The sequence below is a fragment of the Hypomesus transpacificus genome, chromosome 9 (genome assembly GCF_021917145.1).
Source record: "Hypomesus transpacificus isolate Combined female chromosome 9, fHypTra1, whole genome shotgun sequence".
In the NCBI taxonomy this organism is placed as follows: domain Eukaryota; kingdom Metazoa; phylum Chordata; class Actinopteri; order Osmeriformes; family Osmeridae; genus Hypomesus; species Hypomesus transpacificus.
In genome coordinates this window covers 13956786-13983703 of record NC_061068.1, presented here as the reverse complement: position 1 = coordinate 13983703, position 26918 = coordinate 13956786, and the positions used below count along the sequence as shown (strand labels likewise).

At 47.4% G+C, this 26918-nt stretch overlaps 2 protein-coding genes across 3 annotated transcripts; one reads left to right on the top strand and one right to left on the bottom strand.

Annotated features, from left to right (window-relative positions):
- Positions 1–1268: 1268 nt before the first annotated feature.
- Positions 1269–3919, top strand: btg2 (B-cell translocation gene 2). Its single transcript, XM_047025883.1, has 2 exons — positions 1269–1753; positions 2319–3919. The coding sequence occupies exons 1-2, from the start codon at positions 1606–1608 to the stop codon at positions 2696–2698; spliced, it is 528 nt and encodes a 175-aa protein (XP_046881839.1). The 5' UTR covers positions 1269–1605; the 3' UTR covers positions 2699–3919.
- Positions 3920–16775: 12856 nt separating this feature from the next.
- On the bottom strand, positions 16776–26840 carry znf76 (zinc finger protein 76). 2 transcript variants are annotated; one of them, XM_047025799.1, is made up of 13 exons: positions 26712–26840; positions 22388–22467; positions 22199–22282; positions 21943–22020; positions 21399–21628; positions 21076–21189; positions 20323–20524; positions 19492–19671; positions 19118–19321; positions 18495–18583; positions 17975–18103; positions 17769–17873; positions 16776–17511 (listed from the first exon to the last, which is right to left on the bottom strand). In XM_047025799.1, exons 1-13 carry the CDS (start codon positions 26726–26728, stop codon positions 17422–17424), a joined length of 1602 nt encoding a protein of 533 aa, XP_046881755.1. In that variant the 5' UTR covers positions 26729–26840; the 3' UTR covers positions 16776–17421. The 2 variants fall into 2 exon arrangements, with proteins under 2 accessions (XP_046881755.1, XP_046881754.1); XM_047025798.1 differs by lacking the exon at positions 26712–26840 and having other exon boundaries at positions 22388–23226.
- Between the last annotated feature and the right edge of the window lie 78 nt (positions 26841–26918).

Below are 26918 nucleotides of genomic sequence, written 5' to 3'. Positions count from 1 at the left end.
GTTATTGAAAGCAAAGGATTTGCAACTAAATATTAAGTCTTATTCACTTAAATATGTTTTAAGTATATCTGTTCCAATACTTTTGCTCACATGACAAATGGGTGGATTCAAACAAAATGTGATATTTTCTTAGTTGTGCATCAGATCCTGATGTAAATACCTGGAAATAAAAGCTGAAACGTTGATCTCTGGTCTCACTTTCATTATTTGATGTCAAGCCCAAATGTTTTCAGTCTACAGCAAAAATAAAGGAATTCGCCTCACTGTTCCAATACTTTTGGAGGGCACTGTACATACATACATACATACATACATACATACATACATACATACATACATACATACATACATACATACATACATACATACATACATACATACATACATACATACAGACAGACAATACACTTCTTGTTTCCGGAATTAATGTGAACAAGCAGTTGTGATATGAAGCAACATCGATTGGTCCTAAGAGCAAACACGGATTTAAAATGGCTCCCGTCAGGATCACCATCTGTAAAAATGTACAACGATGTGAAGTTCCAAATTACAGTTTAAAGAAACAATGTTCCACCCACAAGAGCAGTATAAATGTATTAAAATGTTTCTAAATTGAATCGAAAAGAGTTAATCGCAGGAGAAATGCATGCGTTTTCTTTTGTACCCGGCAGATGTCGCTATAGTGACAGCTGAATACTAAAACGTTTTGTCCCTGGCAAAGTTTCCTTCTCTCCTTTGTCTTGACTGGTTTCGATGTTTCCTTTCTAGCTCAATTTTTCGTATTAATGTCTTTGTTTGAGGGTCACGAGTTGCTTTCTTTCCTTTCCTTTCCTTTATCCTATCCCTTCACACTCATCATCAACTATGAAAATGAAAGGAAGGGCGCTAGCAGGGAGCGAAGCACATAACTAATTTTTCAATGTGATGTGATGAAAAATAACTTCAGAAGTCGTCTTTGCTGATGTGTTGGCATCGAAGTTGTTCTAGTTACTTGGACATAAGGTTGAGGTAGTGTGCTGACCTACGCGTAATTGCTTGGAGTTTACGGTAAAAGCGCTATGTGTGTATTGTTGTTAGACTGTCGTCACGAATACCTCGACAAGTTTGACGTCAATGTCTATATTTGGTAGAGAACGGAACCCTATTTGCATCTAACCCCCACTACGCGACAGGAATGTTTTCCACTTTCTGAACCAATCACTCTTCGAGAGTATCACTAAGGGGGTGTGTTTAGAGTTCAATTGGTCGAGAGAGCCAGTCAATCAAAGAGGCTGTGAAATGACGTCAGCCAGTCTCAGCCTTTGGATAAAAGAAATCTACAAACTGTTTCACAACACTGTGTGGGGACCAAGGATCAAACGGCAGCGCTCCTACTCCGACTCATCTAGCTCTTACTTGGGATAAAGAATGCCCTTTGTTGCGTTGACTGGAGCCAACTAGTTGCGTTAAGAAAACAAACATACAGACTTTGAGAATTCATCCAAATCCGAAAACAATTTTTTTCTCGTGCCAATCGAGGCCCGTTAGCTTCCAAATCAACCACGGTTTCGCCTGTTTCACTCAGCGGTCGATCAAACTGCCTCCCGGAGCGGCTTGAATCATTTTATGAACCAAGGATACCCGACTAAATCTGAAATGGGCCCTGAAGTAACGGCGGCGGCGACCTTTGTATCCCGGCTGCTGAGAACAAGAGGCTTCCTTAGCGAACACCAGCTACAGGTTTTCAGGGATTGTCTGCAGCAGTCATTATCAGGTAAAAAAACGAGTCGATCTCTATTTACTCGACGTTTTTAATTATATTAGTATCTCATGTAGTGATAGTCGATACTATTTTGAAAAAATCTACCCCAAATTTGAACGTTATGTTGTGTTTTAACCTACGTTAGCAGGGGGCTAGCTCTAGCTAGCTAGATGCGGGCCTTTGCTTTGTCTGATCAACAGACAACACTGCCCCTGACAAACAGAATGCTTGCTAGGTTAGGTTGCTCTCATCGTGTATTAATATCAATAATGATTATAGTTGGAGGGAATCCCCCCCTTCCCAAATCAATAATTTTGCAAACGTTAGCTTGCCAGTTTAGGTAGAGATTCGCTCGTTAAATTGCTGTACCGAGCTGATTATCACTTCTCTTGGGGGAGGGGGGTTACACAGCTGTTAGACATCGCTACTCCATCGCTACTCCAGTCTGCTAAGCAGCAGGGTTATGTCCTAGCTTTTATCACTCAGTATGGATCCTGCTGTGTAGTAAAAAAAAAAATACAACTTGCCACTCGGAACCACTCGAGTTCATTCTAAACTGTCCTTTGTTGTTCTCCAGAGCACTACCAGCAGCACTGGTTCCCCGACAAGCCCCAGAGGGGCTCTGGCTACCGCTGCATCAGAATTAACCACGAAATGGACCCCATCATTGGCCGGGCTGCGGGTCGCATTGGACTAACCAGCGACGAGCTGTTTTCGCTTTTGCCCCGGGAACTCACCATGTGGGTCGACCCGTACGAGGTGTCTTACCGCATCGGTGAGGACGGCTCCACATGTGTCCTGTACGAAGCCGAAGTCCCGTCTACCCCCAGCCCCGCAGCCTCCGTCGTAAACAAGACTGCCTCGCCGTATGAATCCCAGCTGACCTGCAAGAAAAGCTTCCTAATGGGAGGCCGTACCAGCCCTCCGAAAAACTACCTGATGACCGTGTCGAGCTAGTGGGGAGCGGGCTAGCAACGGGACGGGACAACCACGACAGGCACTGCCAGCTCATGTGAAGGCCGTTGACCACCAAGAGATTTTTTTTTTCCCATCCTCTCGACATTTCCCCAAGATTTAAAAGAAACAAAAAAATTAAATTATCTGCCATTACTTTAATTGATTTGGAATATTCATAAAAAAGCACTGGGTAATGTTTAGACATTGTTTCTTCGGGTTAAGCAGCGACTTTATGAATTTGTTGACTACCAGCCCACAGGTTTGCTTTGCACTAGGACTCTTGTTATGCTCGTCTGTCCTTTGACCATCTTTGCACACTAAACCACAAGCCTGGGCTGTATTTAAGTTAAGAAAAAACAACTCTGGGATCCAGTTTTAGTTTTCTAGTGCAATAGTATTGACATTTCACTCAATCACTTCTCACGAATGTAAAGGGGGGTGGGGGTGGGGGAGGGATTCGTTCAGGTACCTACATTTTAAGGTGATTTTCTGTGACAATGAAGCTGTTGTGTATTTCACTGCACTGCTGGTTTGCAACGGGACCACTCAAAAATCAAAGACTACAAATGACAAAATGTCCGCCATACCAGTGTAAACTGCCTCCCATGTTGTACTGCCTTAAAGCAACAACGACGTGTAACCAACCCCCTTTTATTGTTGGAATCTACCTGCCAAACTCTTTCTTGTCTTAATGAGCCTGTTGTGCAATAGTCAGAGTATTCAGAGAAACTGAAGTTTGGCTAAATCTCTCGACAACCAGTGGAACAAAAAGCTCTTGGATCCTAATAGAAAGGTGTGTATTTTTATAGCTTTACCGTGTCACCATAACCTGGGGCTTATCTCTCCTGCAAAAGTTTATTGGAGACCGGTAGCTTAGTGCTGGGTCTCTGGCCAGTGTTCCCCCCCGCCAGGTCTCCTGCCTCTGAAGAAGCTGTGAGGTGGTCGGTCGGCGTTACGTTGGCGCCCCTGTCACTGCCAGGTTGTGTTGGGTGCCCTGTCCCTGTTGTAGCACCCCCCCCCCCCCCCCCCCGGGCTGTTGAGCAGCCCCCCCCCTCCCCCATCGTTTACTGTTTTAGACAGGTGTTCAAAAACATGTAGAGTTTGTAAGCTATTTCAAGCACAGTATGCATTTAATGTAAATTTTTTTAAATGGATTTGTGCATATATAGATACTTGTACAGTTTTTTTGTCAGTTTATTACAATAAACCTTTATGAAATGAGAAGTGCGTTTTTGATCGGTTTCTCAATGTAGCGGCTGCTGTTCCTTTAGCACTTGGATGTAGACATGGAAATTACTTGAGCTTACAACCGCAAGTACTGTATACGGAATGGAAGACAAAGGCAACTGTCACCACGGCAATGACACTAAAAGTATTGTAAAGGGAAAATCGTAAACTGAAATCAAGATGGACCCAACCATGAACCACAAGTAAGTCTCAGCTCTTTGTATTACACTTCTCACTCATTCACTTCGATATTCTCTTCATGCGTTCACTCAAGCCCATGACTGGGCTTGTCTGGCCTTCAGCGCTGGCGTTGCTTATCAGTGCTGACAGGCAGGTCTGGGCATGTTCTCAAATCACTCACAGGTGGAGGGGTGGGGCTCTGTTTCGCCTCGGAGAATTCACTTAACACTGTTGGGATCCAACTGCAGCAGTCAGCTGAAGCGGCATTGCTCACTGAACGCAGGGTCAAGCTCCAAAGCTGGGTGTGTTGGCTTGGCGTTGATCAAGTGGCTGCTATCAAGAGGATTGACAGGTGGAAATCAAACTTGTAAGGGACAAATATCCAAAATAGTCTGCTGTAGAAAATGTCAACAGCCAAGCTTCAGTGAAAGCTATTACAGCTGCCGGCAGAGCCACCATTTTGTGAATGTGTGTTTGGTCTTCCACAGTGTGCCCGAGCGCCCACGAGTATCTTGGGAGTTATATTTCCTCATCCATTATCTGGCCAGCTCCCACTACAATACCTGACCTCCATTCTCGGTATCCACCTAATCCCTGCATTTGTCGTCTGACTCATTCACAGGAGGAATCGAGCTGACCTGAAAAGTCAAACCAAATCAAGCAAACCAAACATCCATCAACAGGCCTTATGCAACTCAAGAAAATGTTTAGCACGCAACAAACGGAGATGGAAATGTTCCGCTGTTGCTTGGTAATGCCCGATAGCTCAGCAGGAGTTGTGTTCATATAACGTTGTGACTCATACAGTTTATAGAGGACCAGGAAATATGCAAAGCGTTTGACTGTACCACACAAGTACACACATGCAGATGGCAAAGACTCCCCTGTTGGTGTGACTGTGCTTCCGTGCCCACGTACATGACTCAAACACAAGAACACAGCTAGCAATATGCCAACCCCCCCGAATCTCTTACACTCCCCTCATATCCAGACCCAGATAGAGGCCACACTTAAACACAGCCCTCCAAAAATGCTAGATAAGGCGGGCAATATGTGCTTTTCTATCCCGACCCCATTATCCCTGGGATCCCCCCCCAGTTTCAGCCTTGTTTTGACCCGGGAGAGAGGAGGGGCGCCCGAAAGCCCTTCCAGCACACGACGGAGTAACAATTGGCACGGCTTCCCTCAGTCCTTTCAGGAGCCGGGGGCATCTGGTGTTTGTGAAAAGACTGGGAGGGGGGGTGAGACGGCAGGGGGGGGGGTGAGACGGGGGCAGGGATAATAAAAATAAATAAAAAAGTATGCCTCGCTAGCCGTCCCTCCTCCCTCGTGTCCCCTCTCTCTCACCATCTGTCTGCTCCCTCGTTCCACGGCCCTGTGGCCCTAAACAGGCAGCAGAAGCTCCTCTTTCAGCCTGGTGACCCCCCTCCCCTTTCATCCTCTTCTTAGAGGAAACAAGTAACAGGCTGACTTTTTTACAGCAACAAGTGCCTGGAGTGGAAAACTGGTGCTGGTGTGATGTGTGTATAATGTGTGAGAGAGAAGGGGTCAGGTTTTATAGAGACAACAGTGGAAATGGAAGCAATATCTCAAATCTGCCAAATGAGGCAGATTGACATTGTGTGTGTGTGCTACTGTGGAAACCTCCAAGCGTGAGGCTGTGTGTGTGTGTGTGTGTTTGTGTGATGCTGGTCCCACTTGTGTTTGGTTATGCAGGCATTGGATGTACCGTAAGACATCCAACCACACTTTGGAAAGCCCTTAAGCTTATAAGATCTAAGCATCAACAGAGACAAACATTTCTGTGTATTTATCTGTCCTTTGTAGCTGAACAACCTGTTTTAATACAAGTTCTAAGGGCTGTGTGTATCCATGAATTATTTTCTTTGGGGTTTGAGTGTGTGTGTGTGTTTGAGTGTATGTGTGTGTTGTTGCAGACACGACATGCAGGAGAGGGACAGACAGGATTTAGGGGTGGCCATCATATCATCAAAAAGGTGGTGTGAAGAGGAATATAAGTGTAGATGTCTGTCAACAAGGACTGTGTGTTAATGGAGCGGTTTAATGTGTTAATGTGTTAGCTGTGTGTTTGTTGTGTATGTGTGTTTGTTGTGTGTGTGTTGTGTATGTGTGTGTGTTGTGTATGTGTGTGTGTTGAGTGTGCTCACAGTCAAACACAACAAGACTAAAAAGATGAAGTTGGTGTGAAGCGAGTGCCTGAAGTGAGTTTGGCCTCTTACATCAGGGTGTGTTTGGACTGTTTTAAGAGCAAGGGACGGGGTCCAAGACATGATGAGGGGGGTCTTGAGGTGTTTAGAACTACACACACACACACACACACATACATACATACACACACACATACACACACACACTCTAGCACACTTACCTCTCATGACGTGGGCCACAAGAAAGGAGACAGAGAGAGACACACGCAGAAGCACACACACACCCTACATAGATCATTGTTTTGCAGGCTTAGGTCATGTCCTGGCACACATGAGCCTTTTATTGTTGCTCATTCTTGCTCTCTCTGTGTGTTTCAGCATGTGCTTTTGTGAGTGTGTGTGTGCGTCAACTAACCATGGTTTGCAAAGTCCACAAACAACCACTCCCTAACAGGAGTTCACAGGCAAATGTTCAAAACCTAAAGATAAGAATACAATGCAATACAATGACCAACTCAGCCATATCAAGCAGAGGAGATATGGTGTTGTTTGTACCAGGGTGCCTTTTTATATTACCATTACATAAAGGATGTCATAAAACACTGCCACCAACATTGTACACACACATTTTTCATTGTGGTCAAAGAGTCAGGCTACCCCAGTATGTCTCCTCAATCTTTCACTTTCTGGCTGAATCCTAATGTCTCTTCCTTTCTTTCTTTGGCCTGCTCAAACTCTTCTGTCCTCCATTTTAAAGACAGGACCTTTCACTGAGAACATTTAGTTACTCTTGTCATTATCACAGTTTCGGGTGAATCGTACAAGAAAAAGGCTTTGAATTCCTTCTTGTTCTTCGGTTGAGCTAGCTGACGTTTGTGTGCGGTTAGGTTGAGTCCAGCCTAACCCTCACGGCTCCTTCTGAATAGCTGCTGTTGCTCTCTCCGTCGGTTGCTACAGAGACACACAGGCTGGTTGTTAGTGTGGAAGTCAGAGGGAGTGTGGGGCAGAACATTCCCCAGACTAAATAGATACAGGATCCACTTAGCATGGTGGTCGGTAAGAGGTGTCTGGCGAAGAGTGTCTGTCAGTGTGTGTGTGTGTATGTGTGTGTGTGTGTGTGCGCAGTTTCAGACCTCAGGCTCAGACAGATAAGGCAGATCTTCTAAGCTGCAGCAATGATAGGAGAAGCTCAACAACAATGGCCGTCATCAGTCTCAGCTGAAGGTAGACAGGCGATCTGTACCTGGTCAGATACCAGTTCCAAGGGGTGGGCACAACCAAAATGAAGGGAAAAAAATCGGAATGAGTTTTTCTTTGTTTCTGTTTTTTTCCACAGCATTTTGTCTGTTTCGGCTCAGTCAATCATAAAACATGTCTGCGAAGTTTCTGGACAGTTGGCAGCCTCTTGTCCCATCTGGTGGTTGGGTAGCTAAATTGTGTTTTGAGTCTTGTAGTGAAACAAAGAGAAAAAAGTTGGAAGCTTTAACTGCTAAAATGTAAAAAAAAAAAAAGGTCTCATTGCCTCTACTAAAGTGGGCTGGAACCGGGCCTGTCAGCCAAGGATCCTAGAGCGGAGGACAAGCTAGCTAGATCCTAGCTGTCCAGGAGAGAGCGGAGGACAAGCTAGCTAGATCCTTGCTGGCCAGGAGAGAGCGGAGGACAAGCTAGCTAGTGTGTTGTTGAAAAGCTCCTGATGGTCTACTGTGAAGAGGAAGCGACTGTAGGAGAGCAGAAATGAATCTTTGCTCTTTCTCTTTTTCCTAATCAGTCCTTCATACCGAAAGACCGTTGGACCCTAGTCACCCTGAATCAAACCACAGAGAATCTCTCTTACAGTTGAATTCAGTGGTGTGCACAATTACTTATGACCTGTACATGTTTAGGCCCATTCAGTGAACAACCTTAGTCCCAGCTCTAGCATGCTAATATATTACTCCTTGTCCTCACCTCCCCCCACCTCATTCCCAGCCAGGCTGCAGGGTGGGATGTTGAAACAGACCATTGAAAACTCGGTAGGTGACCTCTGACCTCTAGGCAGCTGCTGGGTCGCATCAGAGCCGTGAGAGACGTGTCTGCCTGCTGATTGGAGGACAGGGGGGCAGCAGTAACCAGGCAGGTCTCCTCCCCTGGCTGTCCTTAATCTCGCTTTTTCTCTCTTCTCTCTGTATCTCTCTTTCTCAGCCTCTCCCTCTTTCTCACTCTTTCTATCACCCTCTCTTTTCTCAGAAACTCATTAAGTTTATTGCTACAACAACTTGTATTTCTGGTTATTTGGGAGGCTGGCTGTTCTGACGGGCCCTTTTACGAGCTGAGAGAGTGAGACAAAAAGCAGCTCTGACGAAAAAAGTTCAGGTAAATATTGGTGACTGTACCTTTCCCTCAACAAAAAACAATCTCAATCAACAGGTTTTGGCCACCTGTGGTTTAGCTGCGGAGGAACCCCCCCCCCCCTTATGAGCCACAGCAACACAGGCCTCTCAAACATTTTACATTTACATTGTCATTTAGCAGACGCCCTTATCCAGAGCGACTTACAGTTAAGTACAGGGACATTTCCCTGAGGCAAGTAGGGTGAAGTGCCTTGCCCAAGGAGACAACATCATTTGGCACGGCCGTAAATCGAACTGGCAACCTTCAGATTACTAGCCCAATTCCCTAACCGCTCAGCCACCAAACACACTCATCCTCCCTAGCCGGGGGAAAAGGGGGGTCTTGTTTTTTCACCTACAGTACGTCATAAAGATAAAGCAAAATGGATAGGAGGAGGTGTTTTTCCTTGCCTCTGTGGCTGTCAGTCTGTCCTCGCCCTCTCTTGTCTCTCATTCCTGGCAGTGTGCTGCCCTTCCCTGCCCTGAGGGGACCAGAGTGTTGTCTCAGGGTTTAGGCTGCACCGCCCCAATCCTCCAGCCAGACAACACCAGCTTCTCTCAAACGCAATCCTCTCAGATTACACGCACACACGCACACACACACACACACACTCACACACACAAACACACACACACCCAAAGCTCTGGGTGGTTTGGGCATTGTTTGGCCATCCTGCTACATTTACTGGGTTAGAATTGGAGGAGGAGGAGGGGGGGGGGGGTGTAGTTAGTTAGGTCTGTGGGACCAGACAGGCAGACAGGCCGACAGGCAGACAGGCAGGCAGGCTAAACAGATAGGCAGGTCAGAAGGATGGGTCAAATTTCCCCTGTGAGCCCACCATTTGGCTAATCCCCTACGGTACCGTGTCCCCCCCCCCCGTCTCTGGGCCTGCCATTTAAGATTACCTCAGAGGGAGTTGTGTGTGTGTGTGTGTGTGTGCGTGCGTGGGGGGGGGGGGGATAATTGGTTTGGCGCCCCTTAATGGCTTCATTTCAATGTCATTATCTAAAAAAGGGAGATGAAGACCGTCTGAGCTGCTGTTATTGTTGTGGTTCTGGGTGAGGTCACTTCAGGAGGGTCAAGCGGTGGGCACGTTGTGCACGTTCTGTTGACTGGGTTTACATCTGGTTTAATCACAACACAATTCAACAGGTGTGTCCACTTCAGGTGTGTGTCCACTTGCGTTTTTTGGTTGAAACCTCCTCACGCCCTTTACATCATTTCCTGTTTCCGAGTGAAACGACTTTCTGCATCGACCAAAAATAAGTTGGTAGAGAGATGGTAGAGGGGAAAACACTGGCTCTTTCACTTCCTTACTCTGAATTTCCCTAAATCTCTCAGAGTGATAAAAGGGCGTCACGTTGTTCAACAACAGATCTTCCTTTTATGTTCTTTGGTCAAATGTGGCCTTAGATTTGTGGTGGCTGTTGAAACTTGTGGTTACAACAGTTACTGTTCAATGATTGAACCCCTTGTTGATCTCAAGAACACTTAGTAAGACTCAATGAGAACCATAACAACATGTAATGTAGCAAACATTTAAATATCCCTAAATATTATTTGATTACTTTTGAGTCTTTGATTCTTTTGAATCATCAGAGTCCTTGTTTCCTTGGAGTTTTGGGGGGTTTCTTCAGAGGCATTTGAAGAGAACAATCAACATCACACTGTGCCTCCCGAGAGATTCAGGTTACAGACTCTAAGCAAGGGACAATGTAAGGTAAACAAAGTGATAAAGACAGAAGGACTCAATGCGAGCAGTGTATTGGAGAGAAGACAGTATTTCAAGTCCCTTATCTAGTTAATCAGAACCATTAGTATGGGAGCAGCAATTTATCAACTGAGATAAATAGGCTTATCTGCATGTGTGTAAAGTACAGGAGAAAGTCAATGGTCAGAGGTGACAAGCTCTAACAGTGTTTCAGCGGTTGGTCAAGGAAGGATCTGTATTTCATCAGACTCAGAGCAACAACATCATCACACAACAGTCATCTTCAGAGGCACAAAGGCAGGATGTTTGTGGCTGAGATTCTCTCCATCTCTCTCTCTCGTTCTCTTTATCTCTTGCTCTCTCTATGTCTCTCACACTCCGTCTCCCTCCCCATCTCTCTTCCACACTCCACAAAGGTGTTTTGTAAGTGCTGCCCTGAGACATAGAGGCTGTTTTCCCTCCCAAGATGGCTTCTTCTTTATCGCTCACAGTATCTAGGTGAAACAGATCTCTGTGTTCTCTTGTTTCACCCACATCAGCGCTCTCTTCTCTTGGTGAAAATGACATTTGTGTCAAGCACAAAGAGACTAATCTTTCCAGGGGGAGCCCCTATAGAGCAGAAGTTGTGGGCTGTTTACTGTCAAACACAGACACGTCTGACTGTGTGGCTCAGGAGAATTCTCTGTTTCTCTTTCTCATTGCTTTCTCCAACCTTCCCCCCACATTTCCAGAGCTCGGCACCACCCACATGTTAGGATGGTTTGGGGTAGAAACATTCAGTCAACCCCCTGGTTGAGATTCTAAGATTATTTTGATATTTTCTTTGTGTTTTGTCTTGTCTTTTTAATGAGAGGTTAGCTTGTTTGGCCATTGTATATTGTTTGGTATGTTTAAAACCAATATTTCACAAATCCTTTGAGAACTTTTGTTTCCATGTACTGACAGACATGCAACATGTAGTTGTCATGCAGTTTCTGACTCCACACTGTCCCCTTATGATCAAATAACCGCTACACCCTACAAAGCATTTGTAGTTTACGTACAAAGTCACTTGGTGAATGAAGTCTTGTCACAAAGACTTTCACCCAAATAACTACCTGCCGGCTTTAAAGTCAGGCCCTCTCCTGAAAGTAGGGCACTGGACAAACAACAATAAACTCCAATGACCACAGAATTGGCCGTGGTCAAGGTGCAAAGGTGACAGTTTAGAAGGAGGGGTGAATTTTATGGTCTACGTGAGTCTTTTAGCAGCTGTTGCCTAAATATCTGTACCTCCTCTCTGTCCTGTTTCCTTCTCCCTCCCCCCCTCCCCCTCCCCCCGCCTCACAAAGCCTGGATTGTTCCCTGTGGATGCCGTGAACCCTATCCTGGGGCAGCTGTCCGAACACACACACACACACTTGTATGTAAAAAAAGATTCCCCCCGCACTTCCATTCATTCACAAAGTGCTTCTCTGGCTGCGCAGATAGAGTTTGTGTCTGAGTGTTTGTGTCTTGGGAGGGGGGCAGTCATGTGGTCAGACATTAAAGAGACTCCCCTCTCACACCCCATTCTGCTCCCACCCTGCCTCAACACCACCCCCACCACTGCCACTACCCCTTCCTTCCCTCCTCCAGTCTCCCCCCAAACGACCCTCCCACTTCTCTGAACCCCCAAACAACCACCACATGGCGGCTCTCACCCCCCACCAGCCAAACACTCCCCAGCTGTGGTTAACCCTTTACTGGCACACACACACACACTACTGGCAATCACACACACACATTACTGACAATCACACACACACAAATGCAGAAACACTGTCACTTAACTGACACAGTACAAAACAGTGTGTGTTTGGCACACATCAAAACAGAGTGTGTTTTGCTTTCTTGTGGGTCTGGGTTTTCCATCACATCGACAAGGGGTGGGGGAAGGAGAGAGGAGGGGTGGGGGAGGGAGGAGGGGTGGGGGAGGGAGGAAGTGGCAAGGCACGACTGTTGATAGCAGGAACAGGAAGCAGCCGCCAGACTGAGATGAAAACAAAACAAAGGCTGAGAAAAAAAAACATTTGAATCTTCGACACTCAATCTCCCCGTCCAATCTCCCATAAAATGGTTGTTTGGCCTGTTACATTCACTTACTGGGTCAACCTAAAGAACATCCCGTCAACGTTGACAAACAGCTAGTTGTGAGTAGTTCAACAGGTTGTGAACATGCTCTCTGTGTCCTCAAATACAGCCTTGATCGCAGTCAAGCAGCCCTGGGACCCTGCAACTCCCTGGACACTGATCAAGTTGGTCTGATTCAAACACACATTCCTCAGTTCTGTCTGCGTTTTGGACTAGGAAGGAAGGGAGGAACTAAATTAAATGTTCTGACAAACGAAAAACCCTGAGTGCTTTTTGAAAAAACTAACAGTCCTGGACTGGTCTAGGCCTTAACTTTGTTAACTTCACCAGCTGTTCCAGGCTGCCCACTGATAAGGCTGATAACAGGCTGTGTGTGCATGTGGGTGGGTACGTGTGTAAAGTCATGAAGGCCTTGCTTAACCCTCTGGCAAACAATAATAAGCCCACATACCGAACATAGGCTGCCGGTCAACATGCTAACCCTCAGTAGCGGTAGTGTTGGGGGTTAACTCTCACTAGCGGTAGTGTTGGGGGTTAACTCTCACTAGCGGTAGTGTTGGGGTGTGTGTGTGTGCCCCACCCACCCTCATCCCCACCCCAGTGTGTTCATCAGCTTAGTAGGTCAGAGTGACATAATCAAGAACTTTGGATGGTGCAACACACACACACGCACACACACACACACACTGGGGGAAATGTTCAACCATGTTTGTCTGAGGTAGAGATTCAGGTCACAGACTATAAGCAAGAGACAATGTGAGGTAAACAAAGAAACAAACACACACACTCACACACATACACCCTACACACACACTCACACACATACACCCTACAGACACACTCACACACACACAAACACACACACACGCACACACATCTACCTCTGTCAGTACTTTAACCCAGGCTTCATGTTCTTGATAGACATCAGGGAGACAGGTTTCAACAGGAGCACCAGAGCCACGGCTTAGCAGCAGCAAACAAGCCAGACACCTGGTTCATACACCTACTGATCTATTGTGTATGTAAATGTGAGTGACTGTGTGTCTGTACAGACAAAACGTGTCTTTTTGTGTTATATTCTACTTATTTATTTACTCATTTGTCTGGTATTGTTCTGTTGCCCTGTGTTGTTGTGCACCAGTACAGTTTCACCCAGGGATTTGTATTTTTGGTATTTTTATATTGTAAATTACTGCAACATATATTTTATATTTTATTGTATAGTTAATTTTCATTTGAATTCCACTTAGTATTGCTAGTTATGTACCCTTAGTATAGTTAGTTCTCATATTTAAATTTTCGATTGCATGTTTAATGTTTGCACCTACCTGCCAAAGTAAATTCCTTGTCTGTGCAAACTTTCATGGTGAATAAATCCCTTTCTGATTCTGATCAATATTATTTGATGATATGAAACTGCATGTGTTCACTATGATCTGATATAGAACTGCATGTGTTCAATATGATCTGATATAGAACTGCATGTGTTCACTATGATCTGATATAGAACCGCATGTGTTCACTATGATCTGATATAGAACTGCATGTGTCCAATATGATCTGATATAGAACTGCATGTGTTCACTATGATCTGATGTAGAACTGCATGTGTTTAATATGATCTGATATGGAACTGCATGTGTGTGAAACTGCACCTACCACGAGAGAACAACAACTGTACAATGGTATACAGTAGAGTAGGGTGGGGTACAGTAGAGTAGGGTGCAGTAGAATAGAGTGTACCCTAATTGCTGCGCGGTGAGGTAGTGAGGTGGTGGTTGGTCGAACCATCAGAAGGTTGTTTTGTTGCGCTTCCACAAAAAACCACAGAGTCCCCTGAGAAATTAACCAAATGGGGGGGGGGAGGGTGTTCTATTACAGTAGAAGATACTGTTCCCCTGTGGTTAGCAACATATGAACAAAAACAGAAAAAAGAAACTATCAACAATGGCACGGCTCATATGGCCTCTGGTTTGTCTGGCTCTGGATGTGTGCTCCTCTCTCCCTCCTCAGACTGAAACAGGAAACTCCTGTCCATCCAGGACACGCGTGTTCATAAACATGGAAGGGAGAGAGAGCAACCTTCTGGGGAGTCCTTAGAAAAGACAGGACACCAAGAAGTGACAATGGCCCAAACCTTGCCACTGTTTTGTCTCTCGCGCTCTTTTCCTCTCCTTTTTGTGTCTATCACTGTTGCCTCATCCATCACTTCTCTCCTAAAATATATTTACATTTATTGAACGTTTTCCTCTCTCTGGCTGTCATTAACGTCACACCTCATATCCTTTCCTTCTTTGATTTTCTCCATTATATTTCACCTTTCTTCTAACACACGATCGAACATTCCCTCCTCCCCTTCTCTCCGTCCTCGTTCTCTCTCCCTCCTTCCCTCCTTCTCCCCTTCTCTCTCTCTCCGTCCTCGTTCTCTCTCCCTCCTTCCCTCCTCCTCCCCTTCCTCTCCCTCATCTCTTTCATTCTCTCTCCTTCTCACTGCAGCTGTTTGGTTCCCAGTGGCAATGATGTCACAGCCGCTCAACCAATCAGGCTCTGTTGCCAAGGTAGAACAGAAGCCACAAAGGGGAAGTGGTGAAGAGGGGAGGGCTGTGAGAGGCGAGGAGGAGAGAGGAGGGCTTTCAGGCTTTGGTGTGTGATCTGCGTTGGTGGAAACTGGTTGATATAAACAGAGGTTTATGTACCCCTCCCCCCACCACACACACACACAACTCTGATCTGTGCTCAGCTTAGCGTCTGACTGGGTGGAGTCAGGGTTGGGGAGGCTGGTCCTGGAACAGCTGGTCCTGGAACAGGGGGTGTTCGTCGGTGTTGATGGTGCTGGGTATCATCCAGACCACCGTGCCTCCGCCAGGCATCCACACCCTGCCTCACCCCCACCTGGAACGTCTTCCAGAGCCATGCTTATCAACTACTCACAGCTTCGGATTAGATTCATGGTGCTCTTGACTGGAACAAAAGCTCTCGTCACACAGAGCAAAGGCAAGATTCCCTTCCCAAGCAGTGGAATCCCTGCATCTATGTATCCCTGTTGGAGACTAAATCTGTCCTTTACAATCTGTCAAATTGTTGATTCCTTATACATGATTCTTTTCCTCATCAAAGGCTAGGCCTTTGACGTGACAAAGAACAGACTTGACTTGGCAGTAGTGCGTTTAGGCAGCTAGCTACCGTAAAAGCACCACAATAACAAGCGTCCACAATGCAGGGCCTGGTGGAAGAGGGGGAAGAGGCTGAGCTGGGTTGGAATGTGGAGTTCCCGGGGAGGAGAGGAAGGGAGAGGGGGAGAGAGGGGCTGTGCTCTGCCATCTGTCCCTGCTTCTTTGTGAGTGCGAGGTGGGGAGGGTGAGGATGGGTGAGGGGCACAACAAGTGGCAACTCAAAACAAATGATCTGGAGGTGGAGACGGCCTCCATACAACATTTTGCTCCCTGTTTTGTCTTCTTTCTCTCAAGAGTTTAATCCTAGTTTTCCCCCCATCTCTTTGTTGGCAGTTTTGTTGAACTACTAAGTTGTATGAATGAGAGAATTTTCATGAAAAATCTTTTTGGAATGATAAACATATGAATGGACTCGCAGGCACTTCTGCTAAGGGCAATTTACTTTACGTGTGGGATTTGGCCTGACCAAAAAGTATTTTCAATGTGTGGTTAAGTGCACCATTTATCTGCCAACTTGATATGTCTTTCGGTCCTTGACATGCTTCTTTCCATCCAGAATGTCATGACATTTGAGTTAACCTTTGGTTAAATGCAAACACATGGCAGCCAGCTCTCGACGATTGCCTTTAAATGCCTGAATTAAAATCTTTGGGAACTTTCCAGTACAGCAACTGTCAGTTATGTCCTAGAGCGAGCATCCACTAAACCAACTGTGGCCTTCTCAAAACATGAGGACTGGGAAGTAAGTTTGTAGGTGTAATGTGCCCCTTGTTGTGAAGCATAGGTACTGCGGGGAGTCAGGTGGCTGAACGGTGAGGGAATCGGGCTGGTAATCTGAACACGCCAGTTCGATTCCCGGCCGAGCCAAAAATGACGTTGTGTCCAAAGGCACTTCACCCTACTTGCCTCGGGGGGATTGTCCCTGTAGTTACTGTAAGTCGCTCTGGATAAGAGCGTCTGCTAAATGACTAAATGTAAATGTACTGCAGACGATCAAAACAGGCTTCATTTTGTAAAAAATAATGTTTTCTTTTTTTGGCGGTAGACTGCCATCTAGTGTAGAAATTTGCCGGAAAGGTTTAAACTCACATCTTTTGGTCAAACCAAAACTTTGGTTTCAACAAACACACGAAAAGAAAAGATAAAGCTAGTTTATTGACAAATGTGCGAAGTCATGCATGAACCCCGAACTTTATATGTCACATACAGTTTGGGTTTCTACCCCTGTGCTTGTCCACCTACTAATCACAGATGCAGACGAACAAGCTTGTAGCTCTTCACGTCAACAGACAGTTTCTTCAGAGAACACTTGTGTTATTTCCTAGTACCAAGTACTTCTCAAACCAACCCACAATGTCCACCGACTGTTCAGCACCAGTAGAACTTGAGGGCCTGTGGTCAGTCACACCTGAACTCAAACCCAAACTCATACACACTCACGTTTTAAAGTCTTAAAGAAGCAAACCAAAGCCCTGCAGCAGTTCCTGCTGAACCCTGTTAGCCTGAGCCGTGGCCACATAGAGCTGCATCTCCAGGATATTACACCATGGCAAAAGAAAAGGCAAAAAGGCCAAATAAATAAAATCCCAGCACTGACCCCAACCCCCCCCCCCCCCCCCCCCCCGGTATCATCATGACCAGCCCTCACGGCCCCTCCCCTCAGGGTGTGATTGGTTGACGGTTGTCTTCCACAGCTTCAGAAGAGGAGAGTTCCAGGGGGGTTCCTGGAGGTCTGGGAGTGAGCCGGGTGCCAAGCCCTCCTCAGAGGGGTGCAGGAGGGGGTCAGCTGTCCCCCTCGGGGACCAGTCCTCCATGTTGGATGGCGGCTGTGGCCATGCTGATGGCCTCCTCCAGGGTCTGCTGGTCCTCCAGCTACACACACACACACACACACACACACACACACACACACACAGACGCACGCACACACACAGCATTATTTGTATGTTTCCGCTCCCCCTTGGCTCCAGCGCTCCAGCAGCCTTAATGCTCTGCGCTGGTAGACTCCCTCAGAACACACTGACAGGTTCACACGCGGTTGGGGTTCCTGAACCACGTCAGACGTAAGTGCCTATGTGTTACTGTCTAGGATGTTTGGAGTAAGACAAGGCCTCAGAGGCCGGTCCCACCTGGACGGCTATCTGGGTGCCGTTAGCCGTGGCCAGCAGCGCCACCTGCTGGTACAGAGACGCCGTGCCCCCCCGCAGCAGGCCGTCCGACGTCACTATGGCAACCTGCCGAGCAACGCAACCACAGATGACATAACAGAACTATCCAAAGTACTCTTGTGGTAATGTGTGTGTGTGTTGGGGGGGGGGGGGGGGAGGGCACATACCGGCTGCAGCTCATTCCCTTCCCCGGTAACCATGGTAACGTGTTGCTCCGTCTGCCGTCCCGGCACAGCGATGGTGGTGCCATCTTGGGTCACCATGGTGATGGCGTGCAGATCTTTGGGTGAAAGGCCCTGTGGATGGCAAACAGCTGAACCCCTCAGACGACCACGACACTACTTCCTGTGTAACCTTCTCTACTTCCTTAAACACTGTTTGTTTGCTTGTTATGAAATCAGAGAGCTCGTGACATCACAAAACCGCATGTAATATGTCAAACATATATGGTTTTATTTTCATGCGTCTCCCTGAACATGTTCACTTCCTGTCCTTTTCCCTCAGATCTCCAGAAGAGTCTGTAGCTGCTGGAAGGATCCGGAACAGCTGACAGCAGCTCCCTGACACAGACACAGCCCAGCAGGAGACACAAGCCACCCCAGACCCTCTGCTGGTGACATGCCCCCCGAGAGAGAGAGAGAAGACCGCTGCAGCCCAAACAGAGGAGGAAACAGGATGTAATCAGACCTGAGGCTCCTCCTCTTCCTCCTGCTGCTCCGCTCCCTCCAAGTAGGAGTCTTGCGGTTGGTCGAGGGCAGTGTCTGTCGCCTCCGCGTCTGTCCAATGACAGGACGTTTTAGTGGCATTGTCAACATGCAGGGTAAAGACATATGTACATACATATACAGGGCCTCACAAAAGCCTCTTCGAAACCCTGACCAATTCTTCTACTGACATTTCGTGAAAGGTGACAGGTTTGATATTGTTCGTGTTTCTAAGAAGACGTGGGCACTTGGTGAGTGGCCAGTCTGCCACACTCAATTGCTCCCAAATATATTTTGAGAAGCACAATTTCAGAAGCATATGATACCCAAAATGGTTGCAATTTCAAGCCCTGATATGTATCTGTTATAGTGTGTTTCTGTGTGTGTGTTTTTCTGCGTATGTTTTTGTGCGAGTGTGTGTTCCTCCCTGTGTGGGTGTGTTTCTCTGTGTGTGTTTCTGAGTGTTTCTCTGTGTGTGTTTCTCCCTGTGTGTGTGTTTCTCTGTGTGTGTTTCTCTGTGTGTGTTTCTCTGTGTGTGTTTCTCAGTGTTTCTCTGTGTGTTTCTCAGTGTTCCTCCCTGTGTGTGTGTGTGCGGGCCAGGCCTACCCTCCTGCTCCGCGGCCGTGTCAAAGTCCCCGTGGCTGGTGCGCTTGTGCATGGCCAGTGTGGACGTCTGCCGGTAGGTCTTCCCACAGTGGCTGCAGCTGTAGGGCTTGCAGTGTGTGTGCACCACGTGGTGTTTGTACAGGCTGGAGTACTCCGTGAAACGCTTCCCACAGTTGGGGACCGTGCACAGGTACGGCTTCTCTCCTGGAGGGGGGAAGGGGGGGGGGGGGCACGGGAGTTAGTCATTGTGAGTGTGAGTCATTCGTGTGGTTTTTTGATGTGTGTGTAGCTGATGGGAGTGTGTGTGTGTGTGTAAGAGAGTGTGTGTGTGTGTGTATTAATGTGTGTGTATGAGTGTGTTTCCTCCCCCTCACCTGTGTGGATCCTCATGTGGTTCTTGTAGTTGGTGGCGCTGGCGAAGCCGCGCCCGCAGGAGGGCTGGGGGCACATGTAGGGCCGCTCGCCTGTGTGTGTCCTGATGTGAACCTTTCGGATGTTGGAGGTGGTGAACGAGCGGCCACAGCCCTCAAACGGACAGTGGAATGGTTTCTCACCTAACAGAGATAGAAAGAGAGGGGGTCTTACTGGTGTGTGTCCTACTGGTGTTACTGGTATGTGTCCTACTGGTGCTACTGGTGTGTCTTACTGGTGTTACTGGTGTGTCCTACTGGTCTTACTGGTGTGTCCTACTGGTGTTACTGCTGTGTTTCCTACTGGTGTTATGGCTGTGTCCTACTGGTGTTACTGGTGTGTCCTACTGGTCTTACTGGTGTGTCCTACTGGTGTTACTGCTGTGTCCTACCGGTGTTACTGCTGTGTCCTACTGGTGTTATTGGTGTGTCCTACTGGTGTTACTGGTGTGTCTTACTGTGTTACTGGTGTGTCCTACTGGTGTTACTGGTGTGTCCTACTGGTGTTACTGGTGTGTCCTACTGGTGTTACTGGTATGTCCTATCGGTGTTACTGGTGTGTCCTACTAGTGTTACTGGTGTGTGTCCTACTGGTGTTACTGGTGTGTCCTACTGGTGTTACTTGTGTGTCCTACTGGTGTTACTGGTGTGTGTCCTACTGATGTTACTGGTGTGTCCTACTGGTGTTACTGGTGTGTCCTACTGGTGTTACTGGTGTGTGTCCTACTGGTGTTACTGGTGTGTGTCCTACTGGTGTTACTGGTGTGTGTCCTACTGGTGTTACTGGTGTCCTACCTGTGTGTGTCCGCACGTGTTTCTGTAGGTCTCCGGAGGTCTTGAAGGCCTTGTAGCACATGTCCTCAGGGCACTTGTAGGGCTTCTCCCCAGTGTGTGTGCGCAGGTGGGACTTGAGGCCGTAGCCCGTGGCGAAGGCCTTCCCGCACGACGCCAGCTCACACCTGTACGGGCGCACGCCCGTGTGAGCACGCTCGTGCACCTGGACACATCACACCGCACAGCACTCACTAACACATCACGCAGCACAGCACTCACTAACACATCACGCAGCATAGCACTGACTAACACATCACGCAGCACAGCACTCACTAACACTGGTGTGCGGTGGTGTAGTGTGTGTGAGTACTTTGAGGTGGTGTAAGGTGGTGTAGTGTGTGTGTGTGTGAGTACTTTGAGGTGGTGTAACGTGGTGTAGTGTGTGTGTGTACTTTGAGGTGGTGTGCGGTGGTGTAGTGTGTGTGTGTGTGAGTACTTTGAGGTGGTGTGCGGTGGTGTAGTGTGTGTGAGTACTTTGAGGTGGTGTAAGGTGGTGTAGTGTGTGTGTGTGTGAGTACTTTGAGGTGGTGTAAGGTGGTGTAGTGTGTGTGTGTGTGTGTGTGTACTTTGAGGTGGTGTGCGGTGGTGTAGTGTGTGTGAGTACTTTGAGGTGGTGTAAGGTGGTGTAGTGTGTGTGTGTGAGTACTTTTAGGTGGTGTAAGGTGGTGTAGTGTGTGTGTGTACTTTGAGGTGGTGTAGTGTGTGTTTGTGTACTTTGAGGTGGTGTGCGGTGGTGTAGAGGCGTCCACAGCCTTCGTAGTCACAGCGGAAGCTCTTCTCTGCGACCTGCTGGTTTTTAGACGACCCCCACATCCCTTCAAACACCACCTTTAAGAGGATGAGAGGACAAGCCAAACACAGGGAAAATAAACACACAAACAACATCTCATGAATCTCGTGAAACATCCCCCACGGCAACATCATCAACGCTCGGATGATGGTGTTGCTATGGATACACAAGACATGACACAAACAGAAAAGTCCTTCATCCAGTCCTCGGCCCTTTCCCTCACCTGCACAGTGGTATGATCCCTCACCTGCACAGTGGTATGATCCAACAGGCTGTTAGCGCCACACATAGCTTCGCTCACGTCCGTCTCAGACCCGTAGCTGCCCAGGGTGCTGACGGCGTCTGGCTTGGCGCCCTCGTCTCCGGCCAGCTCCTCCAGAGCGCCCCCTGGCGGCAGCGTGGCAGACGGGTGGTGGATGTACGCCGTGCTGCCGTCCTCCAGCTGCACCGCCTCCACGCCGCTGGGGTCGTACCCATCTGCACGGGGTCAGAGGTCAGGAACTGAAGGAGGGGGACATGTTGCTAGACCTGGGACAGTGGACCTAAGGAAGTGTGCAGGATCCTGTTCTTAAGACCAGCCACTTAAAACCTAACTGTCATCTTCCAAAATGGTCTGGAAATGCATGACTAGCCAAATGACTGTGTTTATTCTTCTCCAAGATGGTGGGACTACAATAATCATATCAGGAGTCAGCAGAAACACCTATATAACTCCACAGGTTCAAAAGACTACCTCCTACACAGTGTTGCGTACAGTAGAACATGGAGGTTGGGGTGAGGAGGTGGTCTACCTCTGGGGGTGTGATGTATATATGCCATGGTGCCGTCCTCCAGCTGCACCGCCTGGCCATCCTCAAAAGGAAGGGGCTCTGTCAGCACAAACACATCTTTTCATTAAAATTGAACTCACAAGACAAGGCATAAAAGAACATCTCGCATTCTTCAAGTGCAATAAATCATCAGAAAAATGATGAACTGTGATTGAGGGAGGCTGAGGGGTAGGTCCAAATAAGGTGAGTGACGATTTCTGCGGGTGTGAACTCTGACCTTTGTGCTGCACGGTGACCTGCTGGATGTAGGCCGTGGTGCCGTCCTCAAGCTGAACGGTGTCTCCTTCCACCAGGTTCCCGTCTAGGGACGGGGAAATGGAAGGGTCACCGGTGTGTGTGTGTCAGCCAGGAGAGCATGCTCACCTGTCATAGCCTGTTCAAGGGTTAAGTGTGTGAGACTGCTCACCTTTGATGGCCTGTTCAATGTAGGCAGTGGAGCCATCACTTAACGCCACCGCCTGCACTCCCAAACTCTCCATCTTCCTGCTGCTCCACCACACACACACACGAGATACCATTCTATTAATTTCTTTCCACAGCGCCGATGTAACTACGCAGAATTCGTATTATTTTAGGAGGTTGTAGCTACAGCAGTGTTTATGTAATATTGTGTTATCTACAGAAGTGTTTATGTCAGTTAGTCGTAGCTACAGCAGTGTTTATGTCAGGTGGTCGTAGCTCCAGCAGTGTTTATGTCAGGTGGTCGTAGCTCCAGCAGTGTTTATGTCGGGTGGTCGTAGCTACGGCAGTGTTTATGTTGGGAGGTCGTAAATACAGCAGTGTTTATGTCGGGTGGTCGTAGCTACAGCAGTGTTTATGTCGGTGGTCGTAGCTACAGCAGTGTTTATGTTGGGAGGTCGTAGCTACAGTAGTGTTTATGTCGGGTGGTCGTAGCTACAGCAGTGTTTATGTCGGTGGTCGTAGCTACAGCAGTGTTTATATCGGGTGGTCGTAGCTACAGCAGTGTTTATGTCGGGAGGTTATAACTACAGAAGTGTTTATGTCGGGTGGTCGTAGCTACAGCAGTGTTTATATTGGGTGGTTGTAGCTACAGCCGTGTTTATGTCAGGTGGTTGTAGCTACAGCCGTGTTTATGTCAAGTGGTTGTAGCTACAACCGTGTTTATGTCAGGGGGTGGTAGCTGCAGCAGTGTTTATGTTGGGAGGTTATAACTACAGCAGTGTTTATGTCAGGTGGTCGTAGCTCCAGCAGTGTTTATGTCAGGTGGTCGTAGCTCCAGCAGTGTTTATGTCAGGTGGTCGTAGCTCCAGCAGTGTTTATGTCGGGTGGTCGTAGCTACAGCAGTGTTTATGTTGGGAGGTCGTAGCTACAGCAGTGTTTATGTCGGGTGGTCGTAGCTCCAGCAGTGTTTATGTCAGGTGGTCGTAGCTACAGCAGTGTTTATGTTGGGAGGTCGTAGCTATAGTCGTGTTTATGTCAGGGGGTGGTAGCTGCAGCAGTGTTTATGTTGGGAGGTTATAACTACAGCAGTGTTTATGTCAGGTGGTCGTAGCTCCAGCAGTGTTTATGTCAGGTGGTTGTAGCTCCAGCAGTGTTTATGTCAGGTGGTCGTAGCTCCAGCAGTGTTTATGTCGGGTGGTCGTAGCTACAGCAGTGTTTATGTTGGGAGGTCGTAGCTACAGCAGTGTTTATGTCGGGTGGTCGTAGCTCCAGCAGTGTTTATGTCAGGTGGTCGTAGCTACAGCAGTGTTTATGTTGGGAGGTCGTAGCTACAGCAGTGTTTATGTTGGGTGGTTGTAGCTACAGCAGCGTTTATATTGGGTGTTCATAGCTCCAGCAATGTTTATGTCAGGTGGTCGTAGCTACAGCAGTGTTTATGTTGGTGGTCGTAGCTACAGCAGTGTTCATGTTGGGAGGTCGTAGCTACAGCGGTGTTTATGTTGGGTGGTCGTAGCTACAGCAGTGTTTATATTGGGTGGTCGTAGCAACAGCAGTGTTTATGTCGGGTGGTCGTAGCTACAGCAGTGTTTATGTCAGGTGGTTGTAGCTACAGCCGTGTTTATGTCAGGTGGTCGTAGCTACAGTAGTGTTTATGTCGGGTGGTCGTAGCTACAGCAGTGTTTATGTCGGTGGTCGTAGCTACAGCAGTGTTTATATCGGGTGGTCGTAGCTACAGCAGTGTTTATGTCGGGAGGTTATAACTACAGCAGTGTTTATGTCGGGTGGTCGTAGCTACAGCAGTGTTTATATTGGGTGGTCGTAGCTACAGCCGTGTTTATGTCAGGTGGTCGTAGCTACAGCCGTGTTTATGTCAAGTGGTTGTAGCTACAACCGTGTTTATGTCAGGTGGTCGTAGCAACAGCCGTGTTTATGTCAGGGGGTGGTAGCTACAGCAGTGTTTATGTTGGGAGGTTATAACTACAGCAGTGTTTATGTCGGGTGGTCGTAGCTACAGCAGTGTTTATGTCAGGTGGTCGTAGCTCCAGCAGTTTTTATGTCAGGTGGTTGTAGCTCCAGCAGTGTTTATGTCAGGTGGTCGTAGCTCCAGCAGTGTTTATGTCAGGTGGTCGTAGCTCCAGCAGTGTTTATGTTGAGAGGTCGTAGCTACAGCAGTGTTTATGTCGGGTGGTCGTAGCTCCAGCAGTGTTTATGTCAGGTGGTCGTAGCTACAGCAGTGTTTATGTTGGGAGGTCGTAGCTACAGCAGTGTTTATGTCGGGTGGTTGTAGCTACAGCAGTGTTTATGTCGGGTGGTCGTAGCTACAGCAGCGTTTATATTGGGTGGTCGTAGCTCCAGCAATGTTTATGTCAGGTGGTCGTAGCTACAGCAGTGTTTATGTCGGTGGTCGTAGCTACAGCAGTGTTCATGTTGGGAGGTCGTAGCTACAGCGGTGTTTATGTTGGATGGTCGTAGCTACAGCAGTGTTTATATTGGGTGGTCGTAGCTACAGCAGTGTTTATGTCAGGTGGTCGTAGCTACAGCCGTGTTTATGTCAGGTGGTCGTAGCTACAGCCGTGTTTATGTCAGGTGGTTGTAGCTACAACCGTGTTTATGTCAGGTGGTCGTAGCTCCAGCAGTGTTTATGTCAGGTGGTCGTAGCTCCAGCAGTGTTTATGTCAGGTGGTCGTAGCTCCAGCAGTGTTTATGTCAGGTGGTCGTAGCTACAGCAGTGTTTATGTTGAGAGGTCGTAGCTACAGCAGTGTTTATGTCAGGTGGTCGTAGCTACAGCAGTGTTTATGTCGGGTGGTTGTAGCTACAGCAGTGTTTATGTCGGGTGGTCGTAGCTACAGCAGCGTTTATATTGGGTGGTCGTAGCTCCAGCAATGTTTATGTCAGGTGGTCGTAGCTACAGCAGTGTTTATGTCGGTGGTCGTAGCTACAGCAGTGTTCATGTTGGGAGGTCGTAGCTACAGCAGTGTTCATGTTGGGAGGTCGTAGCTACAGCGGTGTTTATGTTGGGTGGTCGTAGCTACAGCAGTGTTTATATTGGGTGGTCGTAGCTACAGCAGTGTTTATGTCAGGTGGTTGTAGCTACAGCCGTGTTTATGTCAGGTGGTCGTAGCTACAGCCGTGTTTATGTCAGGTGGTCGTAGCTACAGCCGTGTTTATGTCAGGTGGTCGTAGCAACAGCCGTGTTTATGTCAGGTGGTGGTAGCTACAGCCGTGTTCGTCAGGTGGTGGTAGCTGCAGCTGACAAGCAATCTGTGGGGCTTTCACCCATGCAGGCTGCAGCCATAAAAGACAAACATCCCACAAACAAAAGTGGATAAAACATACAGCAAGGTTGCTATGAGAACCTAAGAAAGGCATGCTGCAACAGAATAGAGCCATGTGGAGTAAAGGAATCAAAGTATCGTGATCATGAAAGACCCATCTCCTAACAACGACTAAAACTGGATGTCATGCTATGAAGTGATTCTGGCTTCAAAATGTATTAGTCTAATATTGATTATGGTTGAAATATCTCTATATTTTATTCTTTATCCTCAAAATGCTTATGTGTAGGACATCTGATAATCTTATGGGGCTGAATAGGAGTAGGGGAACTCTTCCCTGGCCAGAGAGTTAATGAGAATAATAGTTGTTTACTCTTTAGCACAGCTAGCCTACCAAATACACTATATTCGCAGTTCAATATATAATGAGGCTGTTTGGGGAATATCCTTTAATAATTATTTGTGGCGAATCTCGGTCATAAAGATAGGGGTGTGCATCATGGGTCAGTACGGCGAACACTGGAGTGCATCCACTGAGCAACTGTCATGAAAGTTGAGCTAGCTTCGACTACAGTAGCTAGCCACAGTAGCTAACAGGCTATCTTTACTTTAGCCTGCTAAATCTATGCAATATCCGTTGTCACATCCAAAACAATATTTTTAAACTGTGATCACAGCTTTAAGACTTGTAGTCACTATACAACAAATTACCTGCCCAAATTACTAATGTTAGACATTAGAAGCAGCCCCTTTGGTGCATTACAAGCAGGCTAGCTAACTAGCTAGCTATACTAAGATAACAAGGCCTCTTTACTTCAAACTCGACTGAGCTCGATTTAGCCATTTGGCAGCGCAACCAGTTTAGTCCGTCGGAACCACCGTTAATTAATCCCTATCAAAGTATATCTTGAAAATTAATAATGTATCTATTTAACTAAAGAACTAGTACAATTCCCTGAGCGTTCCCGCTTCCCTAGCCCAAATCCCCCATTTTTCTATCCCATCTCTCCCTCGGCTGGTGAAGTTGCAGCAGCGCAAACTGGGATACTCACCGCCAGCAGACCGCCATGCACCAGGGTTCAGACCCACCCGGAAACCTGAATATTCACTTTAGAACACTTGTTCAGTTTCATCAGAGCCCGTCTACGGATTATTAGACCCTAACCCTTATTAGACATTCTCTGGTTTCATTTAATTTTTTCTCTTCAAATGAGTGACTACGAAAAGGCCCAATTATTTAAAGTATCACTTCCATAAAC

Excerpts from the sequence above, each read along its gene's own strand:
- btg2 (XM_047025883.1), top strand. The coding sequence starts at position 1,606 with ATGAACCAAGGATACCCGACTAAATCTGAAATGGGCCCTGAAGTAACG. Across the intron at positions 1,754-2,318 it reads TCTGCAGCAGTCATTATCAG|AGCACTACCAGCAGCACTGG; the intron begins GTAAAAAAACGA and ends GTTGTTCTCCAG.
- znf76 (XM_047025798.1), bottom strand. The coding sequence starts at position 22,499 with ATGGTATCTCGTGTGTGTGTGTGGTGGAGCAGCAGGAAGATGGAGAGT. Across the intron at positions 20,525-21,075 it reads CCACCGCACACCACCTCAAA|GTGCACGAGCGTGCTCACAC; the intron begins GTACACAAACAC and ends TGATGTGTCCAG. Across the intron at positions 17,874-17,974 it reads AAGGGAATGAGCTGCAGCCG|GTTGCCATAGTGACGTCGGA; the intron begins GTATGTGCCCTC and ends GTTGCTCGGCAG.